At 32.4% G+C, this 18,293-nt stretch overlaps 1 protein-coding gene and 1 non-coding gene across 2 annotated transcripts; both read right to left on the bottom strand.

Annotated features, from left to right (window-relative positions):
* Positions 1–1,204: 1,204 nt before the first annotated feature.
* Positions 1,205–18,071, bottom strand: LOC113402863 (membrane-bound transcription factor site-1 protease). The gene is made up of 20 exons (XM_026643212.2): positions 17,582–18,071; positions 16,210–16,389; positions 15,704–15,796; positions 15,245–15,341; positions 13,637–13,857; positions 12,867–13,007; positions 12,504–12,662; positions 8,071–8,158; positions 7,324–7,505; positions 6,887–7,051; positions 6,422–6,571; positions 5,999–6,081; positions 5,150–5,355; positions 4,783–4,981; positions 4,647–4,710; positions 4,125–4,265; positions 3,862–4,002; positions 2,893–3,067; positions 2,449–2,637; positions 1,205–1,763 (listed from the first exon to the last, which is right to left on the bottom strand). Exons 1-20 carry the CDS (start codon positions 17,804–17,806, stop codon positions 1,537–1,539), a joined length of 3,126 nt encoding a protein of 1,041 aa, XP_026498997.1. The 5' UTR covers positions 17,807–18,071; the 3' UTR covers positions 1,205–1,536.
* On the bottom strand, positions 11,117–11,205 carry Trnay-gua (transfer RNA tyrosine (anticodon GUA)). Its single transcript is given in 2 exon segments — positions 11,117–11,152; positions 11,169–11,205. It is a non-coding gene; the product is annotated as a tRNA-Tyr (tRNA).
* Positions 18,072–18,293: the final 222 nt, after the last annotated feature.

Consider the following 18,293-nt stretch of genomic DNA (forward strand, 5'->3'; position numbering starts at 1 on the left):
AATATTATTTATATATACATATAAATATATATATTTAAAATATTAATAGGAAATAGACGATATTGTAAAGACACTGAATCCAAATACAATTGTATTTTGTACAAATATCAAGCCTGAGTAGGTACTTACAAAAGGTTTCATAAAAAAAAATGAAGCGACCTTTGTATCAAATCTAAGTGATTTATTTTTATAATGATAATTGAGTTATATATTATCGTCATCTTCAATAAGTATATAAATGACAGAAATGCAGCACTTTTCCGCTCGAGTAATGTATTTTAATAGATCTATAAAATAGAGATAAAACTAATAGTAGGTAATTGTTATGAGGTAATAAAAAGCCTTTGACAATAAGAAGTGTTTTATTACAACAAAATATTTATTAATAAATAAATAATCACCTTGTTGATTTAGTTCTGTATCTGCCAGATCAAATCCCGAAGTCCTGGGTTTCAAAAAAGATAATGAAGATTTCGTGTAAATAAGTTAACTATTACCAGTAGAGAGTTTAGGAATGTATACCCATCTTCTACATTCAAAAAAATATTCAAAATCCCACCTTTAATTTGAATACTGATTTAGATCTGAGCAATCATTTTATTCGTAAATTATTGGGATCTTACACTACTTTTATCTCGAAACCTATGTACATATCTTCAAATTTGTTTCTATTCGGAATTCACAGCTGTTGATTGATTTCTCTCCGGTAATGTCGAATCGAATTATTTGAGTGAACATAGAGTGCACTTGAGCTATTAAATCCGGAAAAATCTCGATATATAATGTAATATACTATATTAACAAAAGTACATAACAATGACATAAGTCACCTTGTAAACACGAAGCTACACTATTTACGTTATTATAGTTTGTATCCGTTTCTAATTTATAGCCCTATATAATATAATGGTATGTATTTAAGTCCTCAATTTCAGAATTAGTTTTCTTGTGTCACAATTTATGGACACAAATATAGTACACCGAATAGAATCGTTATTTTTAAATTGATATACTATGCTATAAATATTTGAATTAATAAGACATTTTTAAACTTTAATAAAATAATATAACATTTACTACTTACACTACTATACATTTGATAAATATCAAATTATGTAGTTAAATTCAATAGATTGCCACTTCTTTTAATTACATTACAACTTAAAATTAAAACAACATTACCCACAATTCATTTACAATATATACATAAAATTTTAATTAACCATAATTACATAAAATTGACGATATATGCACTGCATGAAATGTTCTATGTATATTAATTAAGTCATATCACTTTAACAGTATTGTAATGAAAATGCCGTTAAGCGTTCAGTCTTTTTTGTGCCCACAGATCAGGCGATACTTATTCACCATCGTATCTGCATATAATACGCCTTTGTAGGCGTGACACATATCTAGACACAACGTCTAGTTACGCGTTACGCCTATTCGAGCGTTTCGCCTTTTCTATCCGCGTTTAATCTCTCTAAGTGAGTCCGTGAATTCGCGTCTGGTTGGCTTAGGGGAGGCCTTATGCTAGGTGGCTAACGAAATCAGTTTTCGTCTTCTAATTTTTCGTCCGCATCGTTTCCAGAAGGCATGTAGACAGTATATGATGACGATAATGGAGCAAAGTGTTAACATTCGACCGGCGAAGATCGAGTGGACGTCGTCGATGTCGTCAGCGTGAGAGCGCGACGGAGCGGCTCCGGCACCGCGCCAAGCACGCGGTGCTGCTTCCGTACCTTCCATGTCTGGAGCACCTTAGAGAGTCAACGATTTCTCATTAAGTTTTATTTAAAAGTACTGTAATTATAAAAGGAACCTGTAAGTAAGTAAGTACGATATTGTCCGGCTGATTTCGGCCAAGTCTCATGGGAGACCAGCCAACTACGAAGGATATATTGTAGTATAAAAGAGTGTGCGCAAACAAAATTGTACTTTTCCTCCCCTCATACTCATAATCCACTACACACACAGACTAATAAAGGCAAATACGACATGACCGGAAACAGTTCAGGCGCAGGACCAACGGCTTTACGTGCTATCCGATGCACGGGATTGTACACACTGTCAGCTTCTCATTCAACTTCCAGACCTCGGGCTGTTACAGATAATTTTTCGACAGAGAGACCCAATATTTTTTTATCGGTCCGACCTGGGGGTTTGAACCCAGAACCTCGGAATCTGAGGCCTTATATCAAGCCAACGAGGTAGTTAAGTAAACTTTACTTTCAATGGCAATGAATATTGTTGACAAGATAATTTCTCATATTATATTTAGATAGATAAACTAACTTATGTCTAACTATTCTACAATTTAGACATATTAATTTAAATTGTATAGGCAAGCATTTGATTTCTTGAGATTTAGTTATATAAGTATTTTAAGTTACTTGTTAACGTATTTAAAAACTCAGAAACAAGAAAGCTTGTATGTATAAATACCTATACTCTTTGGATCAGTAGGTTGATGTCTGGGGGCCAATGTCCTGGATGAAGGTGGTGCATGGACAGGCTGAGGGTCCATTAGTGGAAGAGAAACACAATCGGGCACGGGCCGAGGTCCACTGCCGTCTGGTGAAAGGACTCTCGAATATGCGTGCAAACGTCCACCTTCCGCACGTTTCGGTAGTTCTATATAAAACAATGTAAAACTTACTTCCATGTGGGAGATTGTAAGTACGCTTATTTTTAAAATTCTTTCAGGGTAATATTTGTAATCATTGACTGAGTGTGATTTTGTAAATCGAAAAAAAAAATCATTTTATTGTACTTGTCGGTTAAGTATTTTGTGACCGCTTAAAGTATTCATATAAAATTATGTTATATATTAATTAATTTAAAAATACTTGATTTACGATAAAAAATAAGCTTGTTCGCTTTTCTCACCCGATGGTATGATCTGTACATCGCGGTGATGGCTGGTAGCGGCTGCTTCTCTGAGCGAGGTAGGTACGTGTCCTACTAACGCGTATTGTAAAGCAGCTAGCAGGAGCCAATGGCACGGCCGAGCTGCGCCACCCTCCAAGCACGACGAGTCCCCGTAGACCACTAGCCTGCCAGCCTGGTGAGGAGAATTTTAATTATTAAATATTCCTTCACATTACGTCAGTCAGTTTACACTCATCCGACGCTGATAACATTATAGGAATTTTCCTGTTTAGCGATTGTGTAAGACTAGTGGTTGTTTGTGGAAAAAACGTGCGTTCATCAAATTATTTCATTTTTCGATAGATACCTTCCAGAACTGTGACCTTACATGACTTACAGCTGAATATGAGTACAGGTACATACTACTACGTACAACGGAAGATGGAATAACAAGGCGCTTTAGCGTACGAGTTTTTGTAACGATATTGTTTTACGCGACTCACAGTAGAGTCAACTGGCAGAAATTTTGACGAAGGAAAAAACGCTATTTCCCTCCAGGTTACCTCCCCCTTTTTTCCCTTCCTCTCTCTCTCTTTCTTTATGTATATGGTTATATATCATATTAATTAAACTTATTTTTTGTTATTGTATAAATTCACACGGGAATAACAATTTCATCATTTCCTTTAAATAACTCTCAAACGTTGTTAATTTATTTTATTGTATCTGTATGTATGTTAAATAATTTTTATAAAGAAAATGTAAAATCGTTCCAATCAGGTCCCACGAAAAGACCATTTTTTAAAAAAATCATACTTAGCCTAACGTGATTTATATTATATATTGTATTTGTTTTTATTTATGATTTTTTACTGTATTGCTTCATTTATCGATCTGATAATTTCCCATCAGAACAAAAAGAAATGTTTATAATTCTTCCATTAGTTATATATATGAGCCTTAATTACTAGGTATATTAAATCAAACCTTAGGTAACTTGGTATTAGTGTCGTTCGTGTAGTCACGTGATTCGCTTTCCGTTTGCAATAGCCCTAGTATGGGGACGTCAATTTTTTTCCCGCCTCCAGACGAATCGCCCGCTCCATTAGCCTTTTCTCCTGACATTATCTGTAAAACCAATTGATTATTACGTAAACTGAAGTAAAGTAGAAATAGTTATTATAAATATTTCTTGACATTCCCTTTGAATAAGGAACAAATGTGTTAATTTGAAAGAGAATTATTCTTACTTGTTGACCTTGGTCCGACAATTTAGCCTTTACTAAGACACCGTGTTCGGGGAAGCTGTGTATATGCGTCCCACTCGCGTAGTACATGGGGTGACCGGCTAGTTTATATGCCCCTTCGAACACTCGATCTCCTAAAGCCACCTAAACATCACAAGCGAAGCATGAGCAATACTGACCTATTTAGAAAAAGCGTGGTAAAAATAATTATTCATGTAAGAATATCTTATATATTAATAGCGTAAGCCCATTTTTGTCCCAGTGATTATGGGACGATGGTTGCACATAAAAAATCGGTTATGGTCTCACTCTGAAGAGCTCGAGAAATTAAAGAGGATTCTTGATTGCAATTTACTAAATTGTTACGATTGACGAGTGACTTGCAGTTTATAATGAAATGAAATCAAAACAAAATTTGTCATAGGTTTCGAATTTCCTAAAAAATATTTTGAATAAACGCGAAGTTTCTCGGGCGACCCACCAGTTACAGTTTAACTATTCACTATAAAGTTGAAGGTGAAATACCTGGAACATGCCAAGGAGATCGTTTAAGGCCGGTACATTAGCGCCGCCCGTTTCCGGTATCCACCTACATACCACATAAATGTTAGTAAACCACAAGTAACTTTAAATTATTTATTTAATAAATAGATAACATTACCACTGTCTCGTATTTTCGTCGTAGAATTTAACGTGACGCAGTAAAGACGCATTATACCAATCGGCGAAAACTATGAGGGAGAGGCCGGAGTCCACGGCTTTCTTGAGAGCTGCCATTTCTTCGGGGAAATACTCGTCCTCTGGATCCACGAGTAGAAGAGCGCCGTACAACGAGGTGTCAATACAAGTTAATGGACTTCCTGAAATACACAATTAATTAATTTCAAAGGGCGAATGAGACAAAAAAGATTTAACATACTATTTGACATTATTGGCGGCGGCTTGGCAATGCAGGTTATAGGCGATTGTAACCATACAGTGAACAATTGCAACTATAAATTAATGGCTGACTGTTACGTAAATCTTACCCATGACTTCCAAGTAGAATCCATGTTCTCGTAGGCGGCGGTACATGTCGCGGAAGTTTGTGTGCACGTGATCAGCGTGCCAGTCGAGCGGGTCGTGTTTGGCGCGCAGGTCGTCACGAGGGAAGTACCCCCCTGGATACCGGAGGCTATGGAACTGGTCCCAGAGAAGACGACGACCGCGGACCGGGACGGGAATAACACGGGCACTGTAAAATATTATCTTTTATTGTAGATCATCGAGCTAGCTTGTATAATTCTTCTATTGCAAATATAATTGACTAATACTATAATTTAAAAAAAAACTATTTTAAAAAAAATGTACATTAAATTGTGAACACGACAATATTTTTGAGTTAAGAGCTTTTATAATTTCATAATAAATTTGATTACTTGACGGGTTATTTTTTTGGTCCGTTATAAATGTAAATCTCAAATGATCTGCTGTTAGAAAACTCTGACTGAGGGTGAAAACTGACTCAATAATTAATAACCTGAATTCATTTAAGACAGGTGTAAGACAAGAGTGCTAGCAGTACGCCGCAGTTAATTTGGATTCAGAAGGAAAGGAAAACTGTCAAAAAAAATGGACAGAACAAAAAGTGTTTTGCGTTTTTTTTATCATTGCTCTAGTGTTCAGAGTTTACGCTATTTGTGATACATGTTTCTAAAAATGAATTAGTTATTTTTTCAATGGCAATCATTTTTAATACTAATATATGTTTTATAGGTAGTTAATTAAAAAACGTACAACTTGCAGACAGAAATATATTGAAAGCGAAAAATGGTTTTGTATTTTTTACTAACTTAAAACTCTCGTATCAAAATTGTAATAGTACAAAATATATTTACCGAATAGGTAACATTAGAGTCGTATTTTTCATGACGAAATCGTAGACCACATCGAAGCTCTCGATCGTGATGTTAACGTGGCCCTATTATTAACAAAGAAAAAACAAACAAAATATTAATTAGTATGTATAGTCTATTTCAAGCATAGGAGGAGTAAAGACAAATAAACTTAGACATTTAATTGTCGCGATACCATTGGTCGGAATATTGAACAGTATGATATTCATTACGGATTGGCTAAAATTACGTTATGAACGACAGCGTTTTTTATAAGTCGTATATTGTTTTATAACAAAATAAAGATATATTAATCAAGAAATGTTTGTAAAGCATAATAATCTAAGGTTTGTTCATCTTTAGTCCTCCTTCCATTGGAATAGACTAGATATTTTTCTGAATAATAATAATTTCGATTCAACTTACTTCAACGACGCCGTCAAAGTTAGCACCACTCTCCAGGACCGAGAAACTTATAGCTAACCAACCAGACCACGGCCAAAGTATGTCGATGAAATCCACCGATACTGACAATATTACTCCGTGTGGCAGATGGGGATGCCAACCTACTTTTGTCTATAACAAAAATAATACGTCTATTATACGATCAAAGTGTTATTAGGATAGAACCTTTTGGAATTGCACTCAAACCAGATAAAAATTCATATTTTACACAATCAATACGCTAGCGAAGTTACTTTGATCATTCATGAGAAATTAAAACAATCGCATGGCGCTGACGCATAAGCACAATCATAACACCAAAAGAAATATATCATCTATAGTATAGTATTTAATTTACATATAGATATATAATTAAATCACATAGCAATAGTACAGTATCTTAAAAAACAAACGTATTTGTTAATATGTAATTGATCAGTAACTCACGACTTTGCCCGCCACGCCGAGTCCGTTGATGACGGTAACGTTGGCTATCGTGGGTTGGGCGCTGTAATACAGTGGCTGGGTACAGTATGGCCACATGTACTGGCATTCCGTCAGATCTATGTACGGGGGACTTAGGCTGGCTTGAGGTTCATATTCACGGAGGAACTAAAACAACATTTATGCAAAAATTAATAAAAACGTAATTCATGCTTATGTAATATTATTTTTATGATAAATGATCGAGATGACGTAAAACGAGAATCTTACCATCGCGAGTTCAAATCCGGGCAGCACCAATTTTTACGTGCTTAATTTATGATTATAATTGATCTCGCGATGAAGGAAAACATCGTAGGGACATGTTATATGAGGATGATGACCCAACCCGGATTGGACCCCTAAAATGAAAAGCCATAATCCAGTGGGAAATTAGTTACCTGATAAGCACTGATAAGATCGAGTTTTCCGTGACCCTGTTCGAACATATTCGGCCCAGGCAGTCTCCTGGCAGTTATACAAAGCGCTTGTTTGACTGAAGCAGGCGAGAGGTTCTGACGAGGTACACCACTCGCGAGCAAAGCTATCGCTCCAGCAACCACTGGGGACGCTACAGATGTTCCTGTAAACATTTGAAAGAGAAAAAAAATAATTTCAATAACTTCTTAATAACTACTGAACTGTTTTGATCTATTCATGGAAATTATTCTCTTTACAAATTTAATGACGAAGTCATGAACGGATCGTTTTTAAGATACGACATTAATATATGGTTAACATGATCAATTTACTTGTCATGTATCTACAATTCTATTGTTTGACGTTTATTTTCTGTAACAATATGATAAGGAATGTAAACGTCATACTGTAATTACGACCAACGCAACGATCTTTTGCATGTATAAAATTTAATTATCAAAAATATTAGAGACTGAACGAAATTAGTTCGATTAAAAATATTAAAATTATATATATCTGAATATACGTATATATATATACATGTATATTTATCTGAACTCCTTCTAAACAATTAGACCGATGATGATTTTTCAATGTGTATTCAAGGTTGAGGATGGATGTTTTAGATTGGACCCTGGAGGTAGTTGCGATCGAAAAGTAAATAAAATTCTTATTTCATCAGGACGAAGCCGGGAAAGGCAGCTAATTTTATATATAAATGTACGAACCACTGAGCGATTTACAACCGCCGTTCACACTCGACCCTCGAACGCCGCTTCCATATGTAACGATGTCAGGTTTCATACGGCCATATCCCTGTTCAAAAATTAAAATTTAGAATTAATAGTAGAAGCATTACGCTTACTTATTGATTGGTTCAGAAAGTAATATCGCAGCCTGAGAATATCTCTTATACTGTCAGTTTCTGGGACCTTGACTGACACTTTTCTCTATATATGATATATTCAGCTATATCTCATTAAGGGGACTACAAGAGCTAAGTGCCCTTGAGAATTGCACGCACACACTTACAAAATCGACAAAAACGGCAAGCCCGTGAACTAATGGTTAAGCGAGGTAACGAGGTTACGCCCAAATATTCTAATAGATGGCGCCAAACCGAGCGAAGTAAGATCAATCATAAATCTCATAAAAAATAGATAGGACAACAGAATTGTTTTTATTTCTTTCGATGTTAGTTAACGAATGATTATAAAAAAAACTGATTCAATTAAACTTACAATATTTTTATTTATATTTTGTACACAATAAAATAGACAGTTAGTTTTAACCTTTTTTTCTTTTATTTATATTATTATACCTACCACAATTAGTTCTTATACTAAATATTAAAACATACCAATTTTTAATATTTTATAAAAGTTTGATAATCTATTTATATAATAAAATCGTAAGTGTTCGAAACCTGTAGTGTAGTAACCGTGGGGTAACATATAGCGTAGTGTTTGTTCGTTTTATTAATATCGGTTCACAAAGAAAAAAAAAATCAATTAAAACAAAAACATCTAAATATTTACAAGACAAAAATGTCGTCAAGTCGATTTGGTTGAATCATTGGTTAACTAGGTTAATCATACTAGGTTTAATTATAAATCTCATAAAAATAGATAGGATATTAGAATTATTTGTTTTGCTTTGGACTGTTATTCGAAAATGATTAAACAATAAAACTGATTTAATTAAACTTAAAATATTTGGATTTGGTACTACAAAAAAAAAACATTTAGTGTTAATTTTTTTATTAAAATATTTTATTTAATTTCACTTGTATGTATGAATGTATGTACGTATGTCCTGAAATCTTGCAATCAATATTACACCTACTTCCATTGAAGCTATGGAGCTGAAAGTTGGCACACATATTTAGTCTCGATGACAATCCACGATTCATGAATTGCTTCCATTTTCAATCTAATATGGCGGACGTTACTAAAAATTACAATTTTTGAATTACGTACAAATGACACTTCTAAATATTCTAGTTCTCTGGTTCACAACAATTACATTATTTTTTTATTATTAAAATTAGTTCATACATAACTTTAATTCCTATTATAAACAAAATCGATAAAATTAAACTCTTACGCAATATAAATAGCTTCCGTGTTATTGTTTTCGACTTTCTTTATTCTGTAAAAAATAAATATATGTTAGTAATTATATTTTTATTAATTATAAAATTATGTATTTAAAAAATATGTATCTAAATATGCCCCATAGTACTTTTAATGAAAAATATCAAATTGCTTCGAGATCATGGGGATCGAACGTAGTCACTCTCAATTGATTTTTTCCTTACTTTCACCAAATACTCTATCATAACATTTGAAGAACAGCTCGAAAAATCTGATTCTATGCGAACTGCTTGCACATTTTTTCTAATAGATGTTTTCAATATTCATAATTTATAAAAAAAAAATATGTTTACTAAAAAAATACTCTTACCTTTTAATATCGTTCATAAGTATGTTCGGCGCTTAATTTATATAAACGTTTTTTAGTTTTCCTCACGCGTTTCACTTCATTTCCCATATTTACACAATTAAAATTTATGACAAATAATATAATAAAAAACAAATGCCTAATTACTACTACATTATTTTAACTTAATATATTTATCTACAAGAAAGAATAATATTTATTATAAGAAAACATGAAACAATGAATTTACAATTAAAATTACAAAAAAATATTTTGTTACGTAATGAGGCTCGTAACGAAAAGATCGACACGTCTGTATAGCATCAGGCCTCGGCCGGCAATGTCTGTACACGGCGTTTACGCACACATGCGTACGAATTTTGTTCGAAAATAAGAATATCTGATTTAAAAAAAATCTATTGAAGTTATTAAAAAAGTGACGCAGAGGTTAAATAATATATTGCTTGTAGAATAATCTGACAAAAAACCAGAATTATTGAATGTATATAAGTATAGTTTTTATTTATTAAAAGATTTTTTTAGAGGTAACTTTGTGATTTTTTTCTATCGTACCAAATTAATTACATCATGTTTTCAAAATAGCAAATAACTAGCATGTATCCTGAAGATTATCATATATTTTTTTCATTTGGTTTACTGCATCGGATCTTATACTTTTTTGCATTATAAAACTTGCATTTAGCTCATGTAGTCCCCTTAAATATACAACATATTAATCACTACATTACAGTCTTTGTCCATTATAAAACTACAAATTTAAATAATAATTTCATTTTCCATATCCATCGAATCAGGAGATTTTAGGTAATTCTGGGAAAAAAAACAAAACAAACAGACAAACGGAACTTACTTACTTCTTTATAATAAGGTTTTGATTATTAAGGTATATATTAGAGATTAGCTACTTGAATTTTTTTAAGATATTCATACCGTCAATCGTCATTCAGTTCTTTGAATGAATTATTCGATAGACGTGATTTAAAAATTGTGTTGAACTTGCTTGTTAAGTACATTTATTTAAGAATTTAATTTTCTATATTTTTACGTATATTTATGATCTGATTTAAGTGTTTTTGAATTAAAATTTATATAATAATTATTATTATTTATACATATTTATAAATTGATTTATTTATAAATTTAATAAATTTTTTTTATAAATTTTAACCATTTAGCTACTAAAATTATACGTCAGCTTCAATTGAATTATAAACAAGACCCTGATAATAATTTATTAATCAAATAAATTATTAAAAAAGAGAATAATAAAATAATATACTCAGAAAGTAAACTTTTAAAATATAAAAGAACTCCTTCGAGCCGGATTTGAACCAGCGACCTATGGATGTCTACAACAATTACACTACAGTCCACCGCTCTACCAACTGAGCTATCGAAGGTATGGGAGTAGTGTCGAAATTATGTTACAGTATATAAAAATTTTCGGATTACAAATTAAACAAGTGTTTATTAGAATTATATGTACGGAATATATTGTTATGCGAATAAATTCACTGTAAAATTACATGCTTATAATTATGTTTATCGTTAAATAGTTTAAAAAATAAAAAAAGAAGTAATTTAGAGACAAAAGTTATTTAATCGTACAAATGGTATATGCATTATATACTATCGCGGTTTTTTTCTCCAGGTACACGTAATTACAATGTTTTCTACAGATAGGGATAACCTACCGATAAAATCGGTGCAAACGGTGAAAACTTTCGGAGTAATTCTTTATTGATATAGTAAGCATATCTAGTACGTTTTAAAGTTTAGTAGATAATGTAGTAATGTACTCTTATAATGCATTTTAACATTGCTTTTCTACTGGCTAACTCATACAGGTTAGTTTAGATCTCGAAATCGAATGCTATTTAGTTTTTCTATCAAAAAATTTACTTGTATATTGTCAACAAATTCTCGGAATTATAAAGTCGGTCGAGTTACGTATAGCCTGGCCCCTATACCTGATCTCTTTCCGGTCACGCTTACATAATTTATATGTATTTGAGATCGAATCTCTGATACTGTCAGCATACTATGCAAAAGGGCATGTAATATACAAAACAACTAACATTCGCTCGTAGGTTAAATTCCGATTACCAATAGTAAGGATAAAAACTGAAATATACCGTAGCAACAAATAGGCTTATTTACCAATTATTTATTTACAATGCAACACTAATTATATTGACTTGAAATTCACTTCAAAGTTCCAATAACCGTTTAGTGGACGTTCAAAACGCCATTTTTTCGCTGTCTTGTATATTGATAGCGTAAGCCGATTATGGGACGATAGTTGCACATAAAAAATCGGTTATAGTCAATTGAAGTGCTCCAGCCGTAGATGTGCAGAAAAATAAAGAGGATTCTTGATTGCAATTTTTTAAATTGTTATGATTTAACAAAGAATTAATTTTAAACAGAGTAAAAAGTTACTGGCCACGAGGAGACCGGCGCTATAGCTGTATAAAAAAAATCAAATGTAAATCGTGCGAACAAACGTCGTCAGTTTACAATGAAATTTTGAAATTTTTGTTGAATAAACGACAAGTTTCACGTGCGACCAATGATATCGTATCAATTCGATGTCAAATGTTATTTATTTGGCTTCCGTCTTCTTGTGGTTGGAATAGACTATAGAACAAATAATACCCATTAAAAATCTTAAAATTGTGATGTTAAAGAGACTCACATCTGGTAGTTCCCACGTCGTCATCCCTCTCGAGGAAAACTTCGCGATGCGATCGTCAAACCCAATTCCACCGACGCCAATAACGTCCATTTGGTCCGCTGGGTTGTTCAGGGTTCCGTACAGTGGCCCATCGTTGCCTATCGCTGATACCATGATCACCTGTTGATGTTAAAATAAAAAATTATAGCTTAGTAATATCTATCTTAATGTTACGCAAGTGGAGATGTATGGAGATTTTTCATAAAGGATATCGTTATTATCTCAAGTCTTCTCTCGTATAACTAATATCTCGCATCATATCGTAGCTTCAAGGGAAGGCTAACTATTATTTTAAAAAGAACAATTAAAATTACAATCACTAACCTTATTAGCACTCAGCTCCCAAACTTTATCGACAAAAGGGTGATCCATGAAGTCGGGTCCGCCGATACTCAGGTTGAGAACGTCAATTTTTTTCAGTATTGCGTAATTGAAGGCGTCGAGGAACCACGACGTATAAGATACCTGCATAACAATTGTGAGGGTATTTTAGACCCAGTTACAACCGTTTCCTGTCAGAGTTAGTACTCTTACAGGAAACGGTTGTAACTGGGTACACTAGGGGTACCTTTATTATTGCTTGCTACTTGCAAAACATTCGGTCTAATAAAGACGATTTTTTTGAATACTTTTAATTGTAAATAATTGTTTAAACGAACAGTTTTTTTTTTCAGTGCTATAAGAACAAAGGATTATTCAATATTTTACTATTTCTATCGAAACTAAAAAAAATAATAAATTGATATCACAGTTCATGGCTGAAGTTCAGTACTAGGTATAAGAACTTATTACTAGCTGTATAATTATATTATATATTGATAGAAAAATGTCAAAATTTATTCACATACATACATGATAGTCTCAAAATTAGATTTGGAAGCTTAGAATTTTTTTTCACGTTTTTATTCACGAACCATTAATATAATTAATTCATGTCATCGTACATAACACAAAAATCTATATTGAAAATTGGGTCTTTAGTAAATAATTGTATAATATTTACTAAAAAATACGAAAATAATGCCGTTTTTAATGTGAAGAAAAATCATAAGACTTTATGCCGTTTTATAGATACATTTCAAGTAGGTACACACCTGGTTGTCGGTGAACACACGGAATATGTGTAAATCTGCGTCCGGCGCGAAACCGAGACAGTCAGCCCTGGAGGCAATGACCCCGGCTACGAATGTTCCATGACCCAGAGCATCGTCCAGGGTGTTTTCGCCGGTCCAGTCCGTTCGTTCCCGAACCCGACCGAAGTGCGGGTGATGACGCGATAGGCCCGTATCGAACACCGCTACTTTGATTCCCTCCCCTGACAATAAAAGTCTAATTTATTAACACGCAATATAAACCCTCAATAAATAATTCAAATAAAAAAAAACCGTTAGACTATTGTCTATTTCATGTTAATTAAACATCTTAATTATGAAAACGTTTATCATCAGTATCGCATATTAAATAAACAATATAAACTTGAATTATATTTGATGTTGAATTATATAGATGATGATATTCGTATTCTGAGAAGTTTCACTACTTCCTTACTGATATCAAAATATGTCACTAGTTCTATTAAGTCGACAAACATTTCTCATTCGATAAAATCTAAAGATGATATCAGACGGTTTCACTTTGAAGACAGTTCACTCGTGTGAATTTTCATTTCTATATTGTTAGAATGATTAATATCAAAATTAAAGACGGAAATGAACGAAAAAGTAACCGTCTGATTCCACCTTAATGTCTTAGGTGTAATCTCAGTGAGACTAACTACCATTAAACGTAATTAAATAAATATATGTATGTATAATAATGTTATGTAGTATTTAAAAGATCAGTACCGAGACGAGTAATTTACAATAAAAAGATTACGCAATACTTTGTGTATTTAATTAAATACCGGCTAATTGTAAGGATCGTTAGTTTACAATGAACCTAGTCAGATTGAGAACCGTCGAAAAATTATGAACAGAGCATTGTTTATTTTCAATATAACGGACCGGTTACAGTCAATATTATAAAAACAATAAACTGACCTAACTGAAGAAATTATGGAAATTTTATACGTTTTATTCTGAATAGATCACAATCCCAATTAATCAACAGTTCAAAATCTTACTTGGTGGTAGGGCTTTGTGCAAATCTGTCTGGGTAGGTATCAGATATTCCGCCGCCGAGCAGCAATACTTGGAATTGTTATGTTCCGATTTGCAGGGTGCGTGAGCCAGTGTAACTACAGGCACAAGGCATCTTCCCAAGGTTGGTCCCAAGGTTGGTGGCGCATTGGCGAAGTAAGGGATGGTTAATATTTCTAACAGCGCCAATGTCTATGGGCGGTGGTGACCACTTAACACCAAGTGGCCCATTTGCCGGTCTGCCTAACTATTCCATAAAAAAAAAAATATATCTCGATTTATTTTAAGGTTCTCAAAATTTACATTAATGTATATAAATCTTTACTGTGTTTTAATATATTATGTACCTACGTTATTTATTTTACGTTACAAAAGTTAATTAGTCGGCATACAGATTATATTGGGAAAACTGAATTAAGCGAGTAGTAATTTTCACCAATCATATATATGTAATAATCATATTCAATTAAATCTTAGTGATATAACAAATGATATATGGTTTTCAAAGGCAAAATAAGATAGCATAGCGAAGCAAAGCATCCATACTACAACGATAGAACTAACCCGTTACCCCCAGCGACCACAGCAGGTCTGCCTTTAGAACCGAGGTTATCTGCCGCGGAACCGTCCTTAGTAACTTTCTAGACGAGTAGCCATCATTCTGTAAATAAACACGTACCAAGTCTGCTTAGATATTGACCCAAAATATTAGTGACATTTCCCTTACGGTGTACTATATTTATTTATATAAATATGTAAATACGTAATATTTTTACGGCATAAGGATCTTTATATATAAATAAATATGTTTTTTACTACTACTTATTGATATAAATATATTCATTCATACCTATTTATATATTATATTATAAACTTCTAACTGATTTCACTGAATGTTGGTTAGTTCATTTGTTGTAGGATTATCCACACAAAACAAAAAATTAAAGCATATTGTTTTAAATTAACCATTACTAACAAATAGTCAACTGTCAAATAGAAAGCAATGAACAAAAATAACTCAACCTCTCGGAGCTTTCTGAGTGAATGAAGAGCACGAGATCGACGTTTATGATTCCTCCATCCAGAATAGAGACATCCAGCGGGCCCGCAATCGTCCTGTACATTACCTCATTGCTTTAGTGACGTACATATTATCGCCCAAACAGAAACAGACATAGACTAAAATTATAAATTAATTAAGCAACTTTACTCTTTCTTTCTTTTTCTCTTTTCTATATAAACAAATAAAAAGTAATTCGGAAAATAAAATGAATCAATCTTTACAATTTAAAATATTATTTCTTAAGTCTATGTCTAGTCTGACAACACATAGTGTCTAAACCATAATAAAAATACGTATTTCTATCGAACGCTGTTTAACGAATGCGAACACCGTAGACTAATAATTACACCAATTAATCTATTTAGTCTTTCAAAGGTTAACATATGAAGGAATAGTCTTGCTGAGTGTTATCAGACACAGCACATAAATATGAATAGCTGATATATGTAGTACAATATTCTCTGACCTCTTTCACAAATTTAATAGTACGTAGGACTTGACGCTGCGCTGTGACGCGACGGACAGCGGGATGGTCACGTAGCGCTTCGATACCATCCTTCATGTCATCTCCAAAGGCAATCACATCGAAGTCGCTTGGGTATTCTTTAGCTGCATTATTTCGCTGAAGTATTGTCCAGTTTGAAATCTGAGAACAAAATTTTAGATTGTCAGTTTATATGTTGTAATCACAAGACAGTAACCATGCCGTACCGTTGGTACTATACTGATGAGTTTTTCAATCAAATTTATGCAAAGTGTTAGCTTTTAAATATTTATTTTTTATTAGAGAAATAAGAATATATTGAATTGAAAAACTAATCACAATCAACCTACAAATTGTTCACTGCCATGCATAGGCCTATCTTTCTCTTGAATGTTCAAAGCAAGTTGGTGGATAAATATGTGTTAGAATTACATATTACATATGCAGGTTTGCCTCACTACTGAGTAAAAGCCAAACAAAAACTCAGTAGTAACTTTGTCACAATCTCACTCTTTATTGTCCTAGTGGTTGGGTGATGCAATTAAATCTGTTACATAAGTTATTATGAGAGCAGAAAGAATCATTACATAGTATAAAACAAAGTCGCTTACCGCTGTCTGATTTTGATGCCGTTTCTTTTAATAGATAGAGTGATTTAAGAGGAAGGTTTATATGTACAATACATGCACAGTATAGTAGAGATACACTGATAATAATTTTAAAGGTTTCTAATGTGATGTAAATAAACACATTTTTTTGTGCTTACATTGCAAATGCTGGCTGAAATACCAAGGAGACACAGAACCCTAAAAGATAGATCAAAATAATGTACTACAGTATTGAACACCTTAAAAAGGTCTACAAAAAAGTCTGCAATGGTATATGTCTATCACTTAGGGATAACCCACAATAATCAATTTTTATCCTTGATTTTGATGAGAAATAATGGCTTATTGTTAAATGATTGAATGTTATTTTAAAAAAGTGTATCATAATTTAGATATAGCAATATTAATTTTAATTTTCAATAATTACCATAAATTACTGAGAAATTATTTACACAATAGTTGAATGGTAGTTTTGATGATACAAATATTGTCAAAGATATATGAATCAAATTATTCCTAGTTCAAAAAACTTTGTTAAAAGTATACCACCTCATCAACAAATTTCTAACTACATTTATTCTTCTTACATTAGGATTTTTTAATTGATACATTTCTAAATTTTACCAGTTTTATACAATTAAACTAAAAGACGTGATCAAGATAAAAAATAATAATGACTTTTTTATCATGGTGATACAAGACTTAAATACTTTATTAAGATCTTAAATTATCAAAAGAATACTTACACCAGCATTTTTTAAAGCAGATTTCACGTAATTTTCCCTAGTATATTTGAAGTAATAGCCTCTGAATGTTATTATATGTTCACTGTTAACTATATCAGTAGTAAATTCATATTGTACACCTGCTGTAGATGTTGCATTACACTTTGTATCATTATCGAGACTAAATACGAACACATAGTTGGAATAACCAATTAAAATCAAACAAACGAAGCGGGTCAAACTCATTTTTCTTGATAGAATTGATCACATTATATTTTAAATTAAGTTTTGTTTGATAAAATCGTTGTAGCCATTTTTAAGCACTACAAAACCCGGGTTTAATTTTTGACTACATTTAACAAAACTTGGATAATTGGTTTAATTTTTCTCAAATTGCTCGATTGATAATATCATTGATATTTGTGGAAGACTAAATACATAGTATTTATATCTTGGAGGTCCAAAAATTTACATTTGTCAAATAGTACGGTTCTTTGACATGACTTCACAGAGTCATAAACTATTTGTTATTCAAACAGATGAGCTCCACTCATTTAGCTCGTCATCATCTATTAATGTATTATTTCTATATTAATCGTTTGATAGTGTATGATAGATTATTAAAATGGTTTTATGTTCATAAGATTATTTACTAACAGAGTGTCTATTAAGTAAAATATTCCTATATTTATATTTTATTTAAAAATATTTCTTTTCATACATCTATTGGTCA

Source organism: Vanessa tameamea, chromosome Z (genome assembly GCF_037043105.1).
Source record: "Vanessa tameamea isolate UH-Manoa-2023 chromosome Z, ilVanTame1 primary haplotype, whole genome shotgun sequence".
Taxonomy (NCBI): domain Eukaryota; kingdom Metazoa; phylum Arthropoda; class Insecta; order Lepidoptera; family Nymphalidae; genus Vanessa; species Vanessa tameamea.